Below are 23,943 nucleotides of genomic sequence, written 5' to 3'. Positions count from 1 at the left end.
AGGAAGACTAAAAGCTAGTAAGACAGATTAGAACAAAGGATCTTGCACCAAAAAAGTAAATATAAATGTATGTGTGTGCGTGTGTTCTGAAGACGATGGGAATATTTTTTCTTTCACACTTTTCTCTTTCTATTTTGCGAATGCTGACCTAGCTATTCCTGTGTTCTATACAGATCTATTAAGTGCCATACCTCGCCATCACTTCCACCCCTCCACTCTTCCTAACCACTAAAACATCATTTTAAAATGGATAATAATGGTAAAAGAAAGCACTGGCGCCCACTAAGTCACAAGAATACAAACTCTGTTGAGAACCACATAGCACAAGAGAATCATTTTAGCAAAAGGAGAATGAATAATACAGTAGATGTTCTAGTAAGGTCCTGGGTGGTTTTCAAAAACCAAAACTACGATACCAAAACTAACCAATTTATGAGTAACGAGATGCACTCTGTAGATGTTTCAACTAATGAACGTTCTGCACAGAAAAAGCATTTCCAAACTTAAGACACCAAAAATAGAATGTCAACCCTCCACATCTCATCAACCCACAATTTCGCAATTATTCACCCTGTCTACTTCTACCCTCAACAATATTCAGCAAGAGCTGACTGAGATCACTGGCAAGGTTTCCAACAGTTGTAAAATCATAAACCTTGGCAATTCGAATAATGCCGTACAAAGATGGTGATGCTGTTGAATCTAAACTTGGCAAAGGTCTGGCCTCTCCAGTAAGAATGCCTGTGTTCAAATCCCAGCTCTACAATTTAGTAGCTGCAGCTCTGAGCAAGTTAATCTCTGGCCTTCAGTTCCCTACCAACACAATCATCTTACCACCTAACAGGATAGTCAGCACACAAATAAGCACTCAATGCTGACATTGAACTGTTGGCTGGTGAGCAAGCACCACTGTGGGGTGAACTTGTTCATCTGTCAGCTAATAAATGTCTGAATTCAAGGAACTATAGTGGTTTGAGGTACTAATGTATTTAAACACAAGAGCAGGGGCTGTTCCAAAGTCTGGAGGGCAAAAATGCTCAAGTCAAGGACAGTCTGTACCTTTTCTTTTCCTATTTCTGCCAGTTTATAGTAATCGCCCTGGAATTCCTAAACAAAGCCTCTTCTAATACTCTTCCCATGTAACTATAACAAAAGCTACATAATTCTGGCTTCGGCTTTGAGAATATGACTTGTCACTTCTGGTTAACGTGTCCTGAGGTTTAGCAATGTGAAATGGACAAGGTTTTTCTTTTTGGATAGTTCAAAACACTATGAATTCTAAATGACTTATGGAACACCAAAGGCATTTTCTTTGATCCTCAAGAACAATTTTAGAACCCCGATTATTCTTAAGAGTATTGACTCTTGGGGAGGCCAGTTAGCTCAGTTGGTTAGAGCACGATTTGTAACACCAGCGTTGCCAGTTCGATCCCCGCACGGGCCAGTGTGAGCTGCACCCTCCACAAGTACATTGAAACAACTACTTGACTTGGAGCTGATGGGGCCTGGAAAAACACACTTAAAATAAATAAAAGAAAAAAAATTTTTTTTAAATATTGAATCTTTTCAGTTAAAAAAGAAAAAAGATCTCAGGCAGCTGCTGCACAGAACTGTAATGAGCCACAAATTGTGAACCATGGATTCAGTTCTTACCCTCAATCACCATTGCATTATTTCATCCTTTCTCTCTGAAAATAGTATATACTGGAGGGCAAAAGAATATGCAGCCCTGGGGAATGGAAATCACAGTCCTATCTCGGCCATTCACCACCTGTGTGACCTTTGGCAAGTCAGTGTCTTCAGCTCAAAGTGAGATGGTTTCTAGCCCAGTGATTAAGAGGGTGAGCCTGGGACAGTCCCGAGGGGTTCAGATCCTAGCTCCACCAAATATTAGCTGAGTGATTTTAGACACATTCCGTGTCAATAAAGCCCAGTTTCCTCCTCTGTGAAAAAAATGGGGGTGGGGGGGCGTTGATGGGACTAGAAAAAACTACCCACCTCATGAGAATGTGTGAAGATTAAACGAGATAACCCATATATGAAAAAGCCAGGGACAGTGACTGACATATTAGCAGTCTGTGCATGTTAGCTACTATTATCATTACCCGTCTCACAGAGTTGTTGCCAGGCTCCAATGAGATGTCAGAGTAAATAAGGCATCATACAAATTACAAAATAAAAGCAGGGCCAATTGTGCCAGAAACATAAAGTTATCTCTTCCTCCCCCCCCAAAAAAAAGTTAAATGATCTCGGCCATGTGGAGAAGCCTCCATTTAGTAACATCCACACTAGAGACACGAGGTCTAATTCTGCAAAAACCACTGACCTTGAAGCCTTCCTCACCATTACCTGAGATAGACCAAGACCATACTAACATCTAAGAGCAAAGGAAATGCAAAAGGAACCATTGTTCAATTACAGAACGTCTCGATTCCTGAGAAGATGTTTCTGCCTGACTGAATCTGTGACTTTTTACAACCAGGGTAACAGGATGACATCAAGGTCCTCCTGCGGTATGAGGAAGCGTTATGGAGGGGGATCCACTTAGCCCGCGAAGACAAGCTGCAGAAAACAAACAAACAAACAAACAAACAAACAAACAAACAAACAAAAACACAGAAAAGCTGCAGAAAGGAAAAGCCCTTGCAGCAGCCCTGCAAGCCTCTCGGACAGGAGCTATCACCATCTCTTCACCGCTATTTTGGGCGCGAGACCCTCCACTCTCCCCCACCCCCCGCCGCCTCCCACGTGTGGCCACAGCAGCTGTTTCTCCACCAAAGAGCTCTGGATTGGGAGCCTTGAATAGGGAGGGCCCGCTCCTGACTCGACTGGGTGACCTTGTGTCAGCCCCTTCCCCTCTTTGGACCTGTTTCTTCTCGTGCACCTAACAGAGCTAGTCAAACAACCCCCTAGGCCACGTTCCCATAAGTAAAAAGTCGATAGTGAGGTATTTTCCCTCAAGCAGAGTGTCCCACCCTGACGCCGGAGCCAGCTTCCACCTGCGGGGAGATCTCAGGCCTCCCTAACAACGCATCCTCGGCGGTCGGGCCAGCTCTACCGACCTGCCGCTGCCACGATCCCGCCGCTGCCACGACCCTGACGCTGCCGTGACCGCGCCGCTACCACCTCAGGGCTCAGGAAGGCCCGGCCGGTGCCTACGCGAGGCCCGTGGCTGCGGCCTAGAGGCCCGCGCGGCCCGCCCCCCACGCCCGCCAGCCCCACTCCCGGACCCTCAGCGCCCCTCCTGGGCCTTTGCCCCGGCCTCGGCAGCCCTCGGCGCGTCCCGCCGGCGACCAGGTTGGCCCCAGGCACTCACCGTAAATGGGCCGGAGGCGCCTGTCGTTAGGGTCCTGCACATGGCCCCGCGTCGCCATGATGACAAGCGCAGAACCACAGTGCGCACGCGCAGGACAGGCCCCCGGGAAGGGGCTGTTAAAGGGGCAGCGCCGATCTCGCTCGTCTATCGCGATAGTCGCGGAGCTGCGACCCAACGCACCTACGCCAGAGGGACGACACCCCCACCCTACCTCCGCCCTCCAATAGCCTCTTCAATACAATCTTTTCCTCCCCTGTGATGGTGGAATCCACCTAGCTAGAGAGGCGGCTGTTGTTAATGAAGTCTCTTCCGAGTCACCTACTGGGGTGTGAGTAGAGGAGGGGAGAAACTCTTCGTCAAAGTTAGGGCTGGGCTTCTCGCGCTTATCCTATTTATCCTCTGTGCTGAAGGTCCAGTTAGACTTGTCTTTGATTAATTGGTGAAGAACCAGGAACTCCTCTTGGAGAATGACGCAGGGGACAGAAGGGGAAAGGGGCTGATCAACAGTAAAAATCTGCCAGTAAAGTCCGGGATCCCTTCACCCCTCTCTTGGGGCTCAGCCAACTAAGAAGCATCCTAGGTTAATAGTAATCCAGTCAATTTATTTGTCAATTATACCTCAATAAAGCTGGAGGAGAAAAGTAATTCAGTTAGTATGTGCCATAGGCACTGTATTGCAAGGTCTTTAAATGTATTATTAATACTCCTAACAGCCCTAGTATCTCCCTAGGAGGTAGATAGTATCTTCATTTTTGCCAATGGGTTTATTCATACACATAATTGTTGAGTGCTTATTATGTGGCATGCTCTGGTTTAGGAACGGAGGGTACATGAATAGATAGACAAAGCTTTGGTGGAGCTTTACTTGTAGTGGGGGAAACAGACAAATGAGTAAAACAGATGTATCTAGATGGTAATAAATGATACTGAGAAAAATAGACAGGGACTGGGAGTTGAAGGGAGGAGGCAATTTTATATAAGCAATGTGGTAAGGGAAAGCCTAGCTGAAAAAGTGACAGTTGTCAAAGACTTAAAAGAAGTGGGAGAGGGAGGGAGCCAGACCTGCTCGGCAGGGTCATGTCCTAAGGCCACACTAGTCACTGTGATTCAGAGGTCTTTCTGAGGAGAGAACTGAAGCCAACCCTTCTACTACGCTGTCTCAGGCCCAGTACAATGTCCCAAAGGCAGCCATGACCCCCTGCATTTGACCGCTTCTGCTGATGTTCCATCCCTCTCCCTCTCTGGGCCTCTTAGTGTCCAAGAAAATGATGCTCCAACTTTAGTGAACATCAAAATCCCTTGGGGAACTTGATAAACATGAGTTTCCTGGATTCTACCCCCAGACGTTCGGATTCAATCTGAAGACCACTCCGTGAAAATTACTAATTAAAGGATCTAGACCAGAAGTCTTTAAAATCCACCGGAAGAGCAAGTTAGCAATTGTCATCAAAATTTTAAATATGCATACCTAGAAAAAAACTGTAATGATAATAGTAACAATAATAGTACTAGTGTTAAGTTTATTGAGCACTTATTATGTGCCAGAAACTGCGCTAAGGCCCTTTTACATACGTCATATCATTTCATTCTCACAAAGTAGTGGAAAGGGTACCATTGTGATCCTCATTTTAAAATGAGAATTTTGAAGCATGGAGATGTTAGGTCATTTGCCCAAGATCATAGTGCAGTCTGCGGTGACATCTGTGGTGGTCTCAATCCCAAATCCACACTCTTAGCAATTCCACCAAAGTGTTACAGTGGTTACCACTTAGGAGGGCAGATGTTTTCTCTTTTTACTTCATATACATCTGCACTGTCTGATTTGTTTACAATGAGCATTATTACATTTTTAATTTTCAAAAAGTTAAAATTTATATTTACAAAAATATCACACATACAAGAAGGTAAACAATGTCAAGGCTTTTAGTCCAAAATAAAATCCTTTTATTCCAAAGAGATAATCAACAGAGTGCAAAAAAATCATAAACTAGAGATTGTTTCCTAAAAAACCTAAGGTCCTAGCTGTCCATCAATAGGGACTGGTGAAATAAATTATGATACACCATGAAATGGAAAAAAACCAGCCACTACAATTAATGAAGTAGAGCTTCATTCATGGATATGGAAAGATGCCCATGACATATTGAGTTTATAAAGCAAGTTATAGAAGAGTATGTATAGCATGAAAAAAATACATATGGACCGGTAGCTATCTAGCTAGCATAGGCAGATGTCATATGCATCTAGAGAGAGGTCTGAAAGGACAGTTAACAAATGTTAAGCTTCCTCATCTCTTAATGATGGAATTTAAGGGCCTATTTACTTCATTCTTTCAACTTGTCCTTATTGTTTGAATGGTTTATTTAAAAATTTGTATGTCAGTAGCAATGACCATATCTAGCCCCCAGACTTTGGTTTCTAAATCAACTGTCCAATGAGAGAAAACAGGGCTCCTTGGGAAAATGGCTGATTCTAGGGCTGGGGCAATACATATACCAGATAAGCTTGGAGCATCTTGCATTGCTAGAAAGTAGGGAAGTGCTCAAAAAAATAAAATGATGGGAGGAGGGGCCTGACAAAGGGACACAGCAGCCACCTGAAAGTGTTCCCAATGGCCAAAACTTGAACTATTTGAGCAAGAAATACATAACATATTATTGACTTATAACCTGAAGTATAAAGTAAACATACATGAGCCCATACTGATAGAAATGATTGAATAAATAAGTGGGGGAGAAGAGACAAATTTTCCTTATAGAATTCTAAGCAATATGTGTAAAAACTACCCCCTCCAGAAGGTAAAACTTGACTTTCCCCTCCTCCCTTGAGTGTGGGCTGTTATTATTGACCGGTTTCCAAAGAGTTGAGTGTAGAAAGGGAAAATTAACAACTTCACAATTGAGAAACCTGGTAAAAACTACCGTAACTAAGTAATCAAAGTTAAAATTACCAGTGAAAATTCATGTCCATACGTACCCTGATATGAGATGATGAGAAGAGAACTTGACTTCTGTAGTATTTTTTCAGAAACTGCATAAACCCAGGCTAATGATAAAGACATCATTAAAAAAAAAATCAAATTGAGTAACATTCTACAAAATGCCTGACTAGGCATTTGAATACTCCTCAAAACTGGCAAAGCTATGAAAAAGAAAACAATGAGAAATTTACATCAGAAAAGTCTGAGGAGACATGACAACTAAATATAATGTGATATCCTGGTTGGGATCCTGGGACAGAAAAAGGGCGTTAGTGGGAAAACAGTTGAAATTCAAATAGAGTCCAGAGGTTAGTCAACGTATTGTGCTAATGTTGGTTTCTTATTTTGACAAATGTAATATAGGATGTTAACATTAAGGAAAACTGGGTGAGGAATACATGGAAACTTTCTATACCTTCTTTTCAACTTTTCTGTAAATCTCAAATTATTCCAAAATAAAAGATTTTTAAACACACCATTTTTAATAATCGGGGAGAGGGCTTTTTAAATGCACTACAAACTTTCATCCCAGCTCTGTCCCAAGGCTAACTAAAAGAAAATTCCAGTAGCAAGTGCACAGAGAAATTCTTGTTGAGAACAAAGTTCCCTTCAATAAAGATATAATCTGTAATTCTTGAAAAATTATTCCTATGGCTGAGGAGGCTTTAAAATACCCCAGATAGAAAGGTTGGCGTTGGGGGGTGAGGGGCAGAGGTCTCAAAGTGTGGTGCCCAGTCAGCAAAATCAGCATCACCTGATCACTCCTTATACATGCAAATCCTTAGACACCGCCCAGAAACTCTGGGAGTGGGGCTCAGCAATGTGTATTTGTACAAATCCTCTGGTGATTTGCATTCAGACAGAAGTTTGATTCTTCTCCTTTGGGTCAGAGGTGGGCAAACTACGAGCCATGGGCCAAATGTAGCTTACCTGTTTTTATACAGCCTGTCAGCTAAGAATGGCTTTTACACTTTTAAATGGTTGGGAAAGTCAAAAAAAGAAGAATATTTCATGACATGTGAAAATTATATAAAATTCAAAAGTCAGTGTCCATAAGTAAAATTTTGTAGCACACAGCTATGCCTATTCATTTATGCATTGTCTATGGCTGTTTTGCTGGCACAATGGCAGCATTGAGCAGTTGAAGCAGAGACCATGTGGCTCAGAAAGGCTAAAATATTTACTATCTGGCCCTTAACAGAAAAAGTCTGCCAACTCCTGCTCTAGGATAATGGATTGAAGGCACTTAAATACTCCCAGGGTAGAGTTTTCAGGTGAAAAAGAATGTGGTATTTGGGATGTACGCATACTAAGATGATATTCATTGTTTATCTGAAATTCACATTTAACCAGGTGTCCTGTATTTTTATTTGCTACATCTGGTAACCCTGTCCCAAGGAGATATCCATGCTCCCGAAATCATGCTAACCAGCGAGAATGAAAGTCAGGAGCCCCGGTAAGCTGACCCCAGGATCACTCTGAGATGGTGTGGCCAGGTACGACTGGCCTCAGGTTAGGCTTGTAAAGGGGAGAGGAAGAAGGAGACCAGAACTCAGGTTGGGCTTAGAGGAATAACATTTGTTCATCTTTGGCACTAATGAAAGAGCTGGTGAGTCACCTGAGTTTCAAGAATTTCCCAGAATGGAAAAATACAGCACCTTCGAGGGGGCACAGAGGAGGCTCCTGGCCAGGACTGTGGTTACTTAGCTAGATTCTTAGGTTCCCTTTGTTGGCCTGGCCCCAGAGGAATGTTGACAGGCTCCGCACCCCAATCCATGAACTTGGCCAGGCCAGAGCATATGGACCTACCTAACAGAGGCCTCTAGATCCTTGAGTCACTGTTCCAGGTGGAATATGTTTTCCTCCACGCTGAAACCCTGTTTGGCATCCAAGTAGGATGAATTGGCCTTTTTCTTGTCCCATTCCTACCCGTTGTCCTCAGAGCCTAAGGCTGAAGCAGTGACCTGGCTCCGGGCCTGTCCTTACCTGCACCCTGGGAGGCAGCTTCCATCCACACCCTTTGGCAGGCATGTATCATTTCAGGTAACAAATGAGATGACCCCCCAAGGGAGCCAAAAGCCCATTTTTCTTGCTGTACAATTCAGAACTCTGATGTATAAGAGCGGACATGGGAAAATCATTGGGTCATTCAATGATGGTTTCCATTTTCTCAATTTAGAATTAGGGAGTACGCCCTTCATTCTTCTCCTGTTTGGTGGGAGATATGCTCTGGTGAGAAACCCTCTCACTCAAGGGCAGTGACACACACGGGTGCATTGTGCCTGAATAGCTGGGGAACACAGGGCGGGGGCTGCATTACCTGCAAGTTGTGGTTGTGGGTATCTCCACCCGATGACTTTTCTAGTTTTTCTTTTCCATCTTGTACATATGTTCTAATACCTAATCCTAATCCTTCACAGAATAAACAGAACAGTGACATATTTCATCGTGTTCATAATTGATTTCCTGTGCTTTTGACAGTAGGATAAAAGCAACCCTGGCTCTGAAATCAAATGGGCATGGGTCCAAGTCTGGTCTCTGATATTTATCAACTGTGTGAACCTAAGCAAGTGACTGAACATCTCCGAACCTCCGTTTCTGCATTTGTAAAATTATGATACTTAAAGGACCTACCTCATAGGGTTGACGTGAGGAATAAATGCTCTGGTCCATGTAAAGAAACAGGCCGAAAGAAAGCAACAATCGTCATGTGCTATTACTATCTTTAATATCAGTAATAACGTTATGACTCCCCTCTTTTAAAATTGCAGAAATCACCTCCTGATACTTTGAGACACCAGGAAAGGAATTGTCCCCATCTGACATGTCCCCTGGTAGGAGTAATATCTTGGAATTTCCCACAATACTTAGCATAAAGAAGGCCAAAAGTACGAAGTACAGAATCAAAGGGAGACAGAAATCAAGGCAAAGAAACACAGAAGTGGGAGCTAAGAGTTTGGGAGAACCGGGGTTATGGTCTTGATTTGGCCAATAATTCCTGATGTGATCTTGGGCCTCATTTTCCCCATCAGGAATACAGAAGATGGGTCTGAGTTCCCCTCTACCTGTCAATCGCCCCTGTGCAGCTTTTGTCCACCCCAGCACTTTTAATTTTGTCCACCAGGGGGCATATGAATGCCAAATTACCCAGGCCACTTTTCAAATCAGAAAGGATGGATCTCATTCATGTAAATTATTTTTTAATCAAACACAGCAAATATGAAATATTTGTAAGCTATCTATTTATAATTTTTATACTCAAATTTATTGAGTGTGATTTACATATCATAAAATTCACCCACTTTAAGGGCACAATTCAATGATTTTTAGTATAGTTTACTGAGTTGGGCAACTGCAATAATCCAATTTTAGAACAGTTCCATTCCCCGAATAACATCCCTCTGTAAGCTGTCATTTAAAAAATTATGAAATGTTTCACCACAGATAATTTATAAATTTTCACACTTCCCACCCAAATACGTCTATACATACTAGGGGTGCCAAAAAATGTACACATTTTAAGAGATGTTATCTATGTATTACTTTTCAAAGTTGAATTGAATTACGATAACAATGTAGTATGATGTTCACTCAAAAGACGGCATTAATCAAATGAATGCTAGTGTCATTCGCTCTGTTACAATTTTAATACTTTTTGCCTTTCTTGGAATGTGTATACATTTTTTTGGCACCCTCTATATGTAAAATAATTCACTGTCAAATTGTAAAAAACTGATCAAATATATGGTGATGGAAGGAGAACTGACTCTGGCTGGTGAACACACAATGGGATTTATAAATGATGTAATACAGAATTGTACACCTGAAATCTATGTAATTTTACTAACAATTGTCACCCCAATAAATTTTTTTTAAAAATTGTAAAAAACTATGGTGAAAAAAACTTCAATTTTTGTCTGAAAGTATGGAATCCAAAACCACAATAAGAATTCAGCTCTCACTATATAAACTGTGTAAAGAACTTCCACAATTTACAGTGAAGTAAAAGGCATTTAAACCCAAACTATATGCAGTCACACCAGGAATAAAATAATTGCAAAAGTGAAAAAAAATTATGAAATGTTTCAAAATCTGTAAAAATAAAGAGAATAATGCCCACGTATACCTATCACACAGATCTAACAAATGTTAACATTTCGCAAGCATAGACTTGATACTGCATGCACATTTCTTCATCTCTCCACCTCCCTGCCCCTCCAGAGTTGTTTTAACGTTTTCCTTCCATGTTTTAACATTTTATTGCATATGTATTTATTCATAAATATATGATAATTTTGTTTCCTTTCAAATCTCCATAAATGTTACCATACTGTTGATGACACTTCTGTAAGTTGCTCTTATCACCTCATATTTAAGTCAATATTTCCTAATTGCATCTCACAAAGGTTATCCCAATTTGCACTCTCACAGCTAGTGTGTAAAAATGCCAGTTTCCATTGCCAACACGGTGTGTTCTCGAATCTTTGTATTTTTGACTATCTCATAGTGAAAAATTATATCTCAGTATAATTCTAATGCATGTGGCTTAGGTTATGAATTTAGCCTATTTTCATCTGTTTAAGACCAATTTATAATTTATTTTCTTTTATCAATCTGATCATGTCCTGTGGCCAATTTTTTTTAGTCTTTTCTTACTAACTTAGATTCACCCTTTATATATTAAGGAAATTAGCCTTATACCATAAATAGGTGTTTCAAATATTTTTTACAGTGTATTATTTGCCTTTTGATTTGGGGGATATGGGGTTTTTTTGCACTGAAGAAATATGTTGGGGTTTCTTGCGCCTTTCCCCACCCCAATATTATTTTTAAATTACTTTATGAATTCTCCTTGTATTTTTATTGTTTCATTTTTAATATTTAAATCTTTGGTCTATTTGGAATTTATTTCAACGTGAATAATAAGGTAGGGTTCCAGTTTTATTTTATCTTTTCCAGTTGCTTCAAAATCTATTTATCAAATAACTTATTTTTTTCACAAAGCACACAATGCCATCGTTATCATATACTAAATTTCCATAGTTCTTTCTAGTCATGGAACAGTTTACAGGCTCCTTTCAAGGCCAAGTCAAAGCTGGCGGCCACAAATCAGAAGTCTTCAAAGATGGCTGGATTGTGTTCTGAAACTTGACTTTTTCTATACAGCCTCTAAGCTGTTAAACTCTGGGGAGAGCCTTACTGCTGCATTTAGCTACTAAATGCCAAAAACAGGCCTTTGATTTAGAATGAAGGAGCATCTGGGAGGTAGTATTGCTGTGTGGTCAGTTTTCTGATAAGAAAAAGCCTATAAGAGATTAGAACCAGTCAGGAAATTCACAAACTGATTCTAAAATTGATATGCAAATGTAAATGACCTAGAATAACCAAGATAATCTTGAAAAAGAGGAACAGAGTAGGAGGACTTACATTGCCAGATTTCAAGACTTACAGTTGTTAAAATAGTGTGGTATTGGCATCAAATACTCGTAGACAGATTAGTAGAAGAGTCCACAAATTGACTCCTACATGTATGGTCATTTAGATTTGCGACAAAGGCACAAATGCAATTCAACGGAAGAAAGAATCCCCTCCACCCCAGTAAATAGAGCAATAGCATAGCTCTTAAAAAACAAAAAAGCCCTTTACCCCTACCTCACACCATACACAAATATTAATTCAAGATGGGTCATAGACCTAAATATAAAAAGGAAATCAATAAGGCTTCTAGAAGAAAATATAGAAGAATATCTTTGTGACCTTAGGGTAGACAAAGATTTCTTAACTGGGCACAAAAAGCACTAGTCATAATAGATCATTCTTCTCTTTTTTCAACATTTATTGAATGCCTACTAGGTTCCAGACATGGCCATCCAAAAAAAAAAAAGTATGTCAGTCCGGCCTTCCAGGAGCTGGTTCAGGTTAATGAGACAGACAGGCAACTAACTATTCAGGCAACAATACTGCAGCTTTCTAGGGGCTCTGGGTTAATAACAGGAGGCAATGGGAGCCAGAGGAGGGGCACCCTACCCAGCATTCTGGGAAGGCTTCTTGGAATATGTGACATCCAAACCAAGCCTTGAAGGATAAGGAAAGTCGGACAGGTTGTAGCAGAAAGGAAAAGAGCTTGCAAAGTCCTGGCAGGGACAGAGGTGGGAGGGTAGAACTGCAAGAAATGTAATTTGATGGAAGCATGTGGGTGGGACTGAATATAGTTTCAAGAATATGTCTGTGTCATTAATTTTCCTTTAATTGATCAGTTAAGCCAGAGGTTTCCCCAACCTCACTGAGCACAGGAATCACTGACATACTTCTAAAATGAATATTCTGGTACCCCATCACAAAAATTTGCAGCCAATAGATAGGAAGCATGCCCGAGAATCTGCATTTTAATAAGCGCTCCCCCCTCTCCAAATGATGCTAATTCTGCCAGTCCTCAAACCACTTTCTGAAAAACACTGATTAAGCATCAAGTTTCTTCCCCCTGAGAAAGGGGAAGTACTTTCTTAGGTGGCATAGAGGTGAGAGTACGGAGAGCTTTTCTGGAAAACCAGACTGCAGTGCAAGTGATTCTAAGAAGTCTCCTCCTCTGGACACAAGAAAGTTTCTGTGCAAGCATCTGAGGGATGAGGAAGCCCCCAGAGAAAGGGAGTAGCCGTTCCTGGGAACTCTGCCTAGTAACCAGGCAGTTTGGAAATTTTCCCAGCAGGCTCTGAGGACGCTGGTCCAATCTCCATGTTCCTTATGAATATATAAGGAGTCCTCAGACATCAGTTGAGTTTCCTACACCCCTGCTTCTCAACTGACAAAATAGTGTAAACATTTCGGCCCCTGGGGACACACGCACAGCATGTTTTAGGGCCTGCCTCCTCTGCGAGGAACCTGTTTTCTAGCAGTGGTTTCACAGGTATTTCTCTAGTAATAGAGGAATATACTTGTGACTATACACAATATCAAACAAAATGGATGTGTAATGCTTGCTCTGAAAGCCCTATCTCTATTGACAGTGTTAGTGGGTGTGGTCAGTACCCCTCCTGTGGCAGACACTGTTGGTTGCCTCCCTGATAGCTACCCCACCCCTTACTCCCTGGTGTAGGCCTAGCTCCCCTTCCCAGCTGGTCAATTTTCTAAGCCCCTCTGAGTAATCACCAGGTGCCCAGCTAACAGATGCATGCCTGAGTCACCCCCTAGGGACAATGAGAAAGTTAAGAAGATGGAACCCCAAAGCTTGTTGTGGAAATTCATAGGCCAACGGGAAGGGGGAATCTGGGGCTAACTGTAAATACTTGTTCATCACTGGCTCATGAGAGCTGGAGATATTTATGTACACTTGGGTGTCTGGAACTTTTAATAACCAAAGGATAATAAATGTATACCTACAGCCCAGCCCAGCAATTCCACTCGTGGTTGTACACCTAACAGAAATGAATGTTATATCTAACCAAGAACAAGACTACTCATTCTTGGCCAAAATAGAAACAAGCCAAGTGTTCATCAACAGTAGAATGGGTTAATACATTGGGAAAGACTCACAATGTACTTGGAATACTATACAGCGATGAAAATGAACAAACTAAGGCTACATGTGAGAACATGGGTGACTATAACAATCAAAATATTGCATGAGGAGCAGCTGGATGGCTCAGTTGGTTAGAGCGCAAGCTCTGAACAACAGGGTTGCCGGTTCTATTCCCACATGGGCCAGTGAGCTGCGCCCTCCATAACTAGATTGAGGACAACGACTTGGAGCTGATGGGCCCTGGAGAAGCACACTGTTCCCCAATCTTCCCCAATCAAATTAAAATATATATATTGCATGAAAGAAGTCAGACATAAAAGAATATATACTGGATCATTCTGCTTACATCATGTTCAGGAACAGGCACAAACTATTCTTAAATAATAGAAGTCAGAAGACTGGTTATTCTGTGGGGCAAGAGAGATAGAGAAGGCGCCTAACGGAACTTTCTGGACCTGGAAATGTTCTATTTCTTGATCTGGATGGTGGTAACATCAGTGAATACACATGTAAAAACTGATTGTGAAAACTCTACTTTTAGGTGGAATTTCCCACAGCAAAATGAAAACATACATCCACACAAAAACTTGTATACAAATGGTCATAGCAGCATTATTCAAAACTGACAAAAGGTGAAAACAACCCTTGATTAGTTTGCTAGGGTGCCATAACAAAGTACCACAGCCTGGTTAAACATCAGAAATTTATATTCCTACAGTTCTGAAGGCTGGAAATCCAAGGCCAAAGTGTCAGCAGAGTTGGTGTCTTCCGAGGCTTCTCTTACTGGCTTGTAAATGGCCATCTTCTCCCTGTGTCTTCACGTGGTCTTCTCTCTGTGTGTCTGCCTCCTAATATCCTCTTGTTCTAAGGACACTAGTCATATTGGATTAGAGCGTACCTTAGTGACCTCATTTTACTTAATTTCCTTTTTAAAGACCTTATCTCCAAATACAGTCACAGTCTGGGGTACTGGGAGTTAGGACTTCAACAATTTTTGTAGGACACAGTTAGCTCATAACAAACCCAAATGTCCATTGACTAACGAATGGAAAAACAAAATGTGGTCTATCCATTATATGGAATATTATTCAGCCATAAAAAGAGATGAAGCACTGATATATGCTGCAACATGGATGAACCTTGAAAACATCATGCAAAGTGAAAGAAACCAGCCACAGAAGACCACATTTTACATGATTCCATTCGTATAAAATGTCCAGAATAGGCAAATCCATGAAGAGAGAAAGTAGATTAGTGGCTGCTAGGCCTGGAGTGGAGACAAGGGAGGATAAGGAAGTGACTCTTCCAAAAATATTCTAGAGTTATTGCACAACTCTGTGAATATACTAAAAACCAATAAACAGTTTAAATGGGTGAATTCTATCTCAATAAAGTTATTCTAAAAAATTCATGGCATGATCATGATACCCTTAAGATTTCTACACTTTATCATGTGTCATTATAGCTCAATATAAATTAAAACAAAAACCAAACCAAAACAAAATCAGTCCTTTCCTTCAGAGGTATTTGAGATGAGTAGAGAGGAAGACGGTATTTGGGGTGGGGGTTTGCAGAATGGCAGGGAGCCAGGGACTCACTCACTGGCAGAGTTGCCCGCTCCTTGCTGCACCCAAAAAAAGTGCCAGGAAGATCAAGCATGGAGGGGTGGGACCAAGGAACTAAAAGACAGATGGAGCTGGGGAAAGGCTGAGGGAATTGCCAAGGATGGGATGCCAGAAAGTAAAATAGGATCCAGTCATTGGAAACAAATTTGGTGTTGGGGAAACAAAAAACTACTTTTTAATGTTTATTATGAAGCAGTATATAAAGAAAACCATCAACTACTACAAACCAGAGGTAACCATTAGGAACGCCTTGGTGTCATTCCGTAACTAGGAATTGAGTGCCTTCTACGTGTCTGAGTCTGTGCTAGGAACCAAGCCAGGAATATGTGACTCTAGGCAGCTGCTGGAAAGTAAACATGGGAGGAAGGGAAGAGGTTGGCGCTAACGACGAAAGGAAAATCTGCATTCAGTAGATATTCAGTTAGGGAAAATCCCTGGGGCTGATGCTGGGGTAGAGGGGTGCGTGTGTGTGTGTGTGTGTGTGTGTGTGTGTGTGTGTCAGAGAGAGAGAGAGAGAGAGAGAGAACTGGGGCTGTGGGGAAGTGTAGGGGAGAGTGAAGTCCACACTGGCTTCTTAGAGTAGTGACAACTTTGGCCAAGAGAGGGATTCCCCTCCCCCATCCTGGATAGGACTTGAGTTTGGCAGAGCTGGGAAGGATAGGGCAACACCTATTCCCAGGGCGTTATCAACATTCCACTTAAGTCAATGCTGAATCTGCCTGAGCTAAGACAGGAAGTTCAGGCCGTGCTCCCCAAATTCAGACTCAGTAAATTTGGGTTGTATTTGCAGGTATGAGGGATGGTGGGGTGTCCAGGACCAGTAATTAAAAATTTTAGCAAGCTCTCAAATGATTCCAGTACCAGGAGGTGGGAGGTATGTGTGTGTGTGTGTGTGTGTGGGGGGGGGGTGTTTCCTTAACTCTAGTTGGAGAAACACCGCCTAAGGGGAACTGCATCTGAGCCTTTTTTACAGATGGTCCCCCTAGTAAACCTGGAAGCAGCTCTTTCTCAAGTCTAACCTAAATCCTTTCTGCTGCTGCTATAAGCACCACGCCCTGCTGGCCTCTTTCGGTCAGAAATAAAATGTTGGTAAATCTTTTTTATTTCTGCTGCTGGATATAGGCCAATAAAAATAAGGCACCCTGGGGGTTAAGTTTGTTTCTTGCAACCTTGAACGAAGTTGTCTCCCCCTGTAAATTCTGCATTCAGGAGAACTTCTGGGTCACTCACCCAAGAGAAAAACGTTAGTTGTTTCCGGGAGACAGGATCACTATTCGTCTGTTTATTTATTCAAAATGTATTTATACCAAGTTGGCAAGTGTATGGAACAACTGGAACTCTCATACTGCTGGTGGGAATGTTAAATGGTACAATCACTTCAGAAAAACAGTTTGGCACTTTCTTGTAAAATTAAAACATAGACGTACCATGTGATCCAGCAATTCCACTTCTAAGTATTTATCCAGGAGAAATAAAAACATGTCTTCCCAAAAGATGTGTACAGAATGTTCATAGCAGCCTTATCCACCTTAGCCAAAAACTGGAATCAACTCTAATCTTTGTCAACATAAACTGTGGTATATCCATAGTATGGAACGCTACTAGGCAGTAAAAGGGACTCAATTATTGATATTATCAATAGCACAGATGAACCTCAAAAATATCACGCCGAGTGAAAGAAACCTGACACAGAAGTGCACACACCATATGGTTCCACGTATATGGAACTCCACTCTGCAGTAATAGAAAATATATTAGGGGCGGCCAGGGATTGACAGAAGAGGGATAAAATTCATCTATATCTTGATTGTAGTCACACTTTTATATGTCAAAACACATGTACTTACTGGGTGTTTACAACATTCAAGATAAAGTATATTTGATCTAGCCATAATAAAGAATATAAAGAGAGGAAATAAAAGAAGGAAGATTCAGGGAAAAATGAGTCTTCCCATCACCAAGTCAGAATTATCTGTCTAAATATTTAAAGGTTAACAAACTTGCTTGATAATATAGCTTCATAAAAACACAATTGAAAAGTTAGTGTAAGCCTATGGGCTCTAATAATTCAAACTTATAAAAATATTAAAGATAATTTAATTACTGACTGACATTATGTAATAATTGTTTAATAAACGACTTTCACTGGGAAATAAATCGTGCTTTGTTGTTTGTAAATCACTTCAATAAAATTGAAAAAAATAGGGTAAAAAAGAAAATATATATCATGTCATAGATTATTCAATAATGCAGACAAGGCAGTCAGCAGGTCTAAAAATCTGGTTTATGATTCTCTCATCAATACATGTGTGCAAGTCAGGAGTAAAGGGAGAAATATGGATTCCTTTTTTTCTTTTTTCTTGCTTACAAAAATAACCTACTTGCGAAATATTCAATTTTAGAAGAGAAAGTCCTTATAACCCAACCTTTCAGAGGTCACCGACGGGAATGGTCATTCCCTAGTTTATTTCTAACCCTATTCCAACATATATTGTTAAATAGTTTAATATTACTAATATTATTTATTAATATTATAGTTACGAATATAGAATCCTATCAAATACTATTAATACATTTGGTTTTTCAATTTTCTTTTTTATAAAACAATTTATTTTGCATCTGTTTCCATACTTAATTCTGCTTACTTTTTGTATGGTTCCATTGAAGTTTAATTTATTTAACTGGTCTGTTTTTAAGGGACCATTTGTTGCCATTTTTTATTCCTGAAAACAGTAACTGACATCTTTGTTATTACACAGCAGGAGTATTCCTGTATATAAGTTGGCTTCCTAGAAGTTTCTTGACCAAGTTGCTTGGACAAAAGGTGTAGCAGTGTTAAGAGAAAAATTATTCCCTTTTTGTTGCTGTGGCTGCAGGATATGTGAGTGGAGGAAGGAGATATATTCTCAGGGATTCAGGTTCTTATAATGCTTTTTTTTATTAGACAAGATTATTAATTACAGGACACGAAAACAAACTCTGGCTGATTTCGTGTAAACAGATTCTGTTTAATCCACAAGACTGCTGTACAGTTTTGTTATAAACTGAATAACATTTTGTGGGTTAGCTTGAGACTAGAATCACCGCTGTAACACTGCTTCTCTGGGAAAATCCGTTTTAAAATTCAGAATCCTATTTACAAATAACCTAAATTCACTGTAAGCAGAGACTATACCTAATTAATTGTTACCATCAAAGACTTTGTGGACTCACAGTGTTAAAAACAAATTTACTCGGGCCGGCCCGGTGGCTCAGGCGGTTAGAGCTCCATGCTCCTAACTCCGAAGGCTGCCGGTTCCATTCCCACATGGGCCAGTGGGCTCTCAACCACAAGGTTGCCAGGTCAATCCCTCGAGTCCCGCAAGGGATGGTGGGCTGTGCCCCCTGCAACTAGCAACGGCAACTGGACCTGGAGCTGAGCTGCGCCCTCCACAACTAAGACTGAAAGAACAACAACTTGAAGCTGAACAGAACCCTCCACAACTAAGATTGAAAGGACAACAACTTGACTTGGGGGGAAAAAAAAATTTACTCGAGTAAATTTGAAGATCTAATTTGCTTTATTAAGCAATTGATGAATCAGGCAGCATCCCATTTACTGACTACTGTGTTTCCCTGAAAATAAGACCTAGCCGGACTATCAGCTCTAATATATCTTTTGGAGCAAAAATTAACATAAGACCCGGTCTTATTTTACTATAAGAAAATTTTACTTATAGTAAAATAAGACCGGGTCTAATAAATAATATAATATAATATAATATAATATAATATAATATAATATAATATAATATAAACTGGGTCTTATATTAATTTTTGCTCCAAAAGACACATTAGAGCTGATTGTCCAGCTAGGTCTTATTTTTCGGGAAAAATGGTAGAAGTGCCCTCCAAGGGGCTGTACAAAATAGAAGGTTTTCTTTTTTTTCTTCTTTTTTTTAACAGGACTTTATTGAGGAACAGTGTGTACTTCCAGGACTTTTTTCCAAGTCAAGTTGTTGTCCTTTCAGTCTTAGTTGTGGAGGGCGCAGCTCAGCTCCAGGTCCAGCTGCTGTTGCTAGTTGCAGGGGTCGTAGCCCACCATCCCTTGTGGGACTCAAGGAATTGAACTGGCAACCTTGTGGTTTGAGAGCCCACTGGCCCAGGTGGGAATCGAACTGGTAGCCTTCGGAGTTAGGAGCATGGAGCTCCAATCGCCTGAGCCACCAGGCCAGCCCAAAATGGAAGGTTTTTATAGGAATAAGTTTGGAACAAGGGAGGTATTCACAAAAGAAAAGAAAGGATTATTTCCCCCCCACCCATAACAGATTACCTCATTGGTGTTGACCAGAGAATTCCAGACTGGTGGAATTAGATTATGTTTCTGGGAGAAGTTGAAATTCCAATTATATCAGGCATTAAATCTAGTTTTGGTGTCATGGGCTTTTAGCATGAGTGATGCCATTTTTAGGCCTGTGACTTCTCTCTTTCAAGTAACATCACTGTGGGTTGGGTGGTTATATACCCCAACAGGGCTTCTCCACGCAAGCATGTGGTCCGTTTCATCCCAGCTGGGTATACTAATTCAGTTCTGATGCTGACCAACCTAAGTTAGCACCTGACTCCACAGGTTTAAGGGTTCAGTCGTTGTGATACGGTGATATAAGTATATATTTGGTCTTCGTTCTAGTTCCTGGCCCAAGAACTTCTAAAACCCTTGGAATTCCCTGAGTGTTAAGGGTGAGAAAGTATTTTTGTTATATATTACAAGCTCCTTTCAATCATACCTGAGGTTATGTCAATGAGGTGACTCTTGGTGGACTCCCACATAGCTACAGGATGGGTGCTGGTTGCCAGAAGAACCAACACTATGATGAGAAGATTGAAAATTTCAGCCCCACCCTACTACCTTCTATGTAAGGAGGGGATAAGGGCTGAAGATTGAATTAATCCCTAATGACCAATTTTTTAATTAATCATGCCTGTGTAATGAAACCTCTATAAAAACCCCTAAATGATGGTATTCAATGGCTTCCGGGTTAGGGAACCCATCCATGTACCAGGACGGTGATGCACTCCAACTCCACTGGGACAGAAGCTGTTGTGCTCAGGACCCATCCAGACCTCACCCTATGTACCTCTTCATCTGGCTGTTCATCTGTATCCTTTATAATACTGTTTACAACAAACCAGTAAACGTGTAAGTGTTTCTGCGACTTCTATGAGCCGTTGTAGCAAATAATCAAACCCGAGGAGGGGGTTGTGGGAACCTTGGATTTAGAGTGGATTGGTCAGAAGCACGGGTGACAAACTGGACTTCTGACTGGCCGTGGGGAGCAGTGTTGTGGGACTGAGCCCTTAACTTGTGGGAGTGGATGCTAACTCCTCAGGTAGTGTCAGAACTGAATTAAATTGCAGGATATCCAGCTGAAGTCCAGAGTTAGAGGATTGGTGGTTGGTATGAGGAAAAACTACACATTTGTTGTCAAAAGTGAACTGTTGTGAGTGAAAAACAGATCTTAGGAGTCCTCCTTGGGGGTCCCCAGGCCAACTATCTTCTAAGCAACTGGCTATAAATTCAGGGTTTTCCATGACTCCTTCAGGTTTGATAATTCACTAGAATGACCCACAGAACCCAGGAAGGCATTATACAGACATACCTCGGAGATGTTGCAGTTTGGGTTCCAGACCACCGTCATGAAGTGAGTATCGCAATAAAGTGAGTTGCAATCTTTTGTTGGTAGAAGGTCTTCCCTTCAATTTGTAAAAAAAAATATGTAACACCTGTGAAATGCAATAAAGCAAGGCACCATAAAATGAGGAAGGTGGGTACTTAAAGTTACAGCTTTATTATAAAGGAAGTAGATCGGGAACAGTCAGGTGAAGAGACACCTAGGGTGTCTTCTGAGGGGCAATGCAGAACTTTTGTGCCTGCTTGCTGCTGTGTGTCACGCTCCTGGCACATCAATGTGTTCAACAGAAGCTCTCGTGGAGCCTAAGTGTCTGGAGGTTTCATAGGAGTTTCATTACCTTAGGCAAGATTGATTAAATCATGGGTCACATGCTTACGTGACTGAGCTCAAATCCAGACCCCTCCCTTCCTGGGAGATGTAAAGGTCCAATCTTTTCATTAAGTGCTTGGTCTTTCTGGTGACCAGCCAACCATTCTGAAGCTACCCAGGGTCCCACCTGTGTCGGCTCATTAGCATAACAAAGACATTCCTATCACTCAGTTAATTCCCAGGTTTTTTGAAGCTCTGTGCCAGGAACCAGGGACAACAAAAACCAGATACAGGTATCCCCCACTTTTTGAAAGTTCACTTTATACCACTTCCCTTAAAATACCTATACATTAGTATCTGCTGTTGCTAACCGAAAGCAATTCAAAGAGCAGTCTCCCTCTTACAAAAAAAGGTGAAAAGTGAAAATAGTATTCAGCATTTATTGTGCAGTGAGTGGTTATAGAGGTAGCCTGCATCTTGAGTAGTGAGAGTGGCACCGCCATGCTCCTTCCGGGGAAACTACACTTGGCATCTCAGCATCAAGTTGCAGTAGCTTTGAACTGTGTCTATGGTCAATTTATTTTGTGCACCTGTTAGCAAGATGTGTCCTAAGGTAAATACTTCTTTGCTTTATGCCATTTGGGCTTATGAAAGGTTTCATAGGAACACTCTACTTTTGGATAGCGGGTAAACCTCTATATTCTTTATTATGCCACAGCATGTATCACATTCATTGTAATGACCAATGTGCTTGTCTCCTGGATAAACTATTGGGAAGGCAGGAGCTTGTCCTGTTGTTTGCCATTGAAGCTCCAGTATCTTATAGGGAGCATTCTACATTTACTCAGTATTTCAGTGAAACTGGTGCTGAAGCAGTTCTGGACTTCAGGTATTGGTTATGCTGTATTCAAAAATAACACTTCTGAGCCAAAATGTCTAACAACAGGGAACTGGTTGAATAAATCATGATACATTTACACAATAGAATTATTATTGGAAAAGAATGAATGTACTCTAGATAGATGTGCCAATAATGGCTAGAGCTCCAAGACAGATTATGTAGTATAGTATAGTATAGTATTACAAAAATGTCAAGGTGTGGGGTGGCCAATTAGCTCAATTGATTAGAGCATGATGCTGGTAATACCAGGGTTGCTGGTTCGATCCCTGCATGGGCCACTGTGAGCTGTACCCTCTACAACTAGATTGAAACAACTACTTTACTTGGAGCTGATGGGTCCTGGAAAAACACACTTAAAACAATAAAATAAAAGTTAAAAAAAACACACACAAAAAACCCATTGATACTGTCAACTTAAAAAAAGTGAAGGTGCAGAACAGTATTGAATGGTATGTTTTCTTTAACATACAATGTAAAGTGTTTAAATCTTAAGTGTACGGCTTAGTTACTATTTACTAATATATCTGTGTTGACCACTTTGCAGATCGAGATATAGAACATTGCCAGGAGTTGGAAATCTTTCTCATATTCCCTTGTAGTCCATACCCTCCAAATGGAACCATTATTCTGACTTCACTCATTTTAGATTACTTTTGCCTGTTTCTTTTTTCCCCTTCTTCCACCTCCTCCCCACTCCCTCACTCAAGTTCAAGCCGTTGTTTCTCAGTCTAGTTGTGTAGGACACAGCTCCCTGGCCCACGCTGGTATTATGAGCCCTGCGCTCCGCTGGCCACTGGCAGCTCCTGGCAGCCCACGATAGCCCATGCCAACTCACGCCAGCTCAGCTCCAGGGAGAGCCATTGTTCACAATCTTAGCTATAGAGGACGCAGCTCACTGGCCCATGTGGGACTCTAACCCATGACCTTGGTGTTAGGAGCATGACGCTCCAACCACCTGAGCCACCAGGTGGGCCCAATTTTGGCTGTTTTTGAATTTCATATCTTTGGAATTACACAGAATATACTGTCTATTTAAACTAAATAGTCTATCCTGTTACAAATAAATAATGCTTTGTAACCTGCTTTTCCTACTTAGCATTATATCATGAACATTTTGCAATCATCTACAATAAAATAATGATTTTAAATTTCTGTATTGTAAATTTGTTAAGTATGTTCTCGGTTATACTTGAATATTCTATTTTTGTTTTTAATTCGTGAGGGAAGAGAAGTTCAGCGAATCCAATAGGTAGCAAATGAAGATCCCGGGACTTCAAACCTATGTCTCAGCCTCTCCCTCGTCCACCACAAAAAGCGAAGTGCTCAAATATGGGCAGAGCCTTGCAGTTGTCTTGCAGGAAGGCATTGTAATAGCAACAAGAATGACTAATAAGTATTAATAGCTCATGACATGAGAACAAATGACATTCATTTCTTAATATATTAGGTGTATTAGTAATGTTTATACAGTATTATTCATGCAAATATTATTAACCTGTGTCATGGGCAGGGGCTGGGCCTAGACCAGGATCACAGCTGAATCTCTGCTCCTCATTCCAGATGTTTAGGGGCTGGACTTCCAGGGACATGCCCCTGTGGAGCTCTGAGGAGCCAATTGGCGCGC

At 41.1% G+C, this 23,943-nt stretch overlaps 1 protein-coding gene across 4 annotated transcripts in view; it reads right to left on the bottom strand.

The window, feature by feature from the left end:
- The window catches only part of NAA25 (N-alpha-acetyltransferase 25, NatB auxiliary subunit), a 77,444-nt gene extending 53,553 nt beyond the window's left edge, over nt 1–23,891 (bottom strand). For 2 of the 4 annotated variants that reach the window (XM_019734078.2, XM_074321050.1), the window contains exon 1: nt 3,317–3,457. In XM_019734078.2, coding sequence (XP_019589637.1) covers nt 3,317–3,374 — 58 coding nt within the window. In that variant the 5' untranslated portion in view covers nt 3,375–3,457. Of the gene's footprint in view, nt 1–3,316; nt 3,458–21,076; nt 21,201–23,814 lie in introns of those variants that run through there. The other 2 variants (XM_074321049.1, XM_074321048.1) reach the window with 2 other exon arrangements.
- Between the last annotated feature and the right edge of the window lie 52 nt (nt 23,892–23,943).

Source organism: Rhinolophus sinicus, linkage group LG16, assembly GCF_036562045.2.
Source record: "Rhinolophus sinicus isolate RSC01 linkage group LG16, ASM3656204v1, whole genome shotgun sequence".
Classification (NCBI taxonomy): domain Eukaryota; kingdom Metazoa; phylum Chordata; class Mammalia; order Chiroptera; family Rhinolophidae; genus Rhinolophus; species Rhinolophus sinicus.
This window is presented reverse-complemented; position numbering and strand designations above follow the sequence as displayed.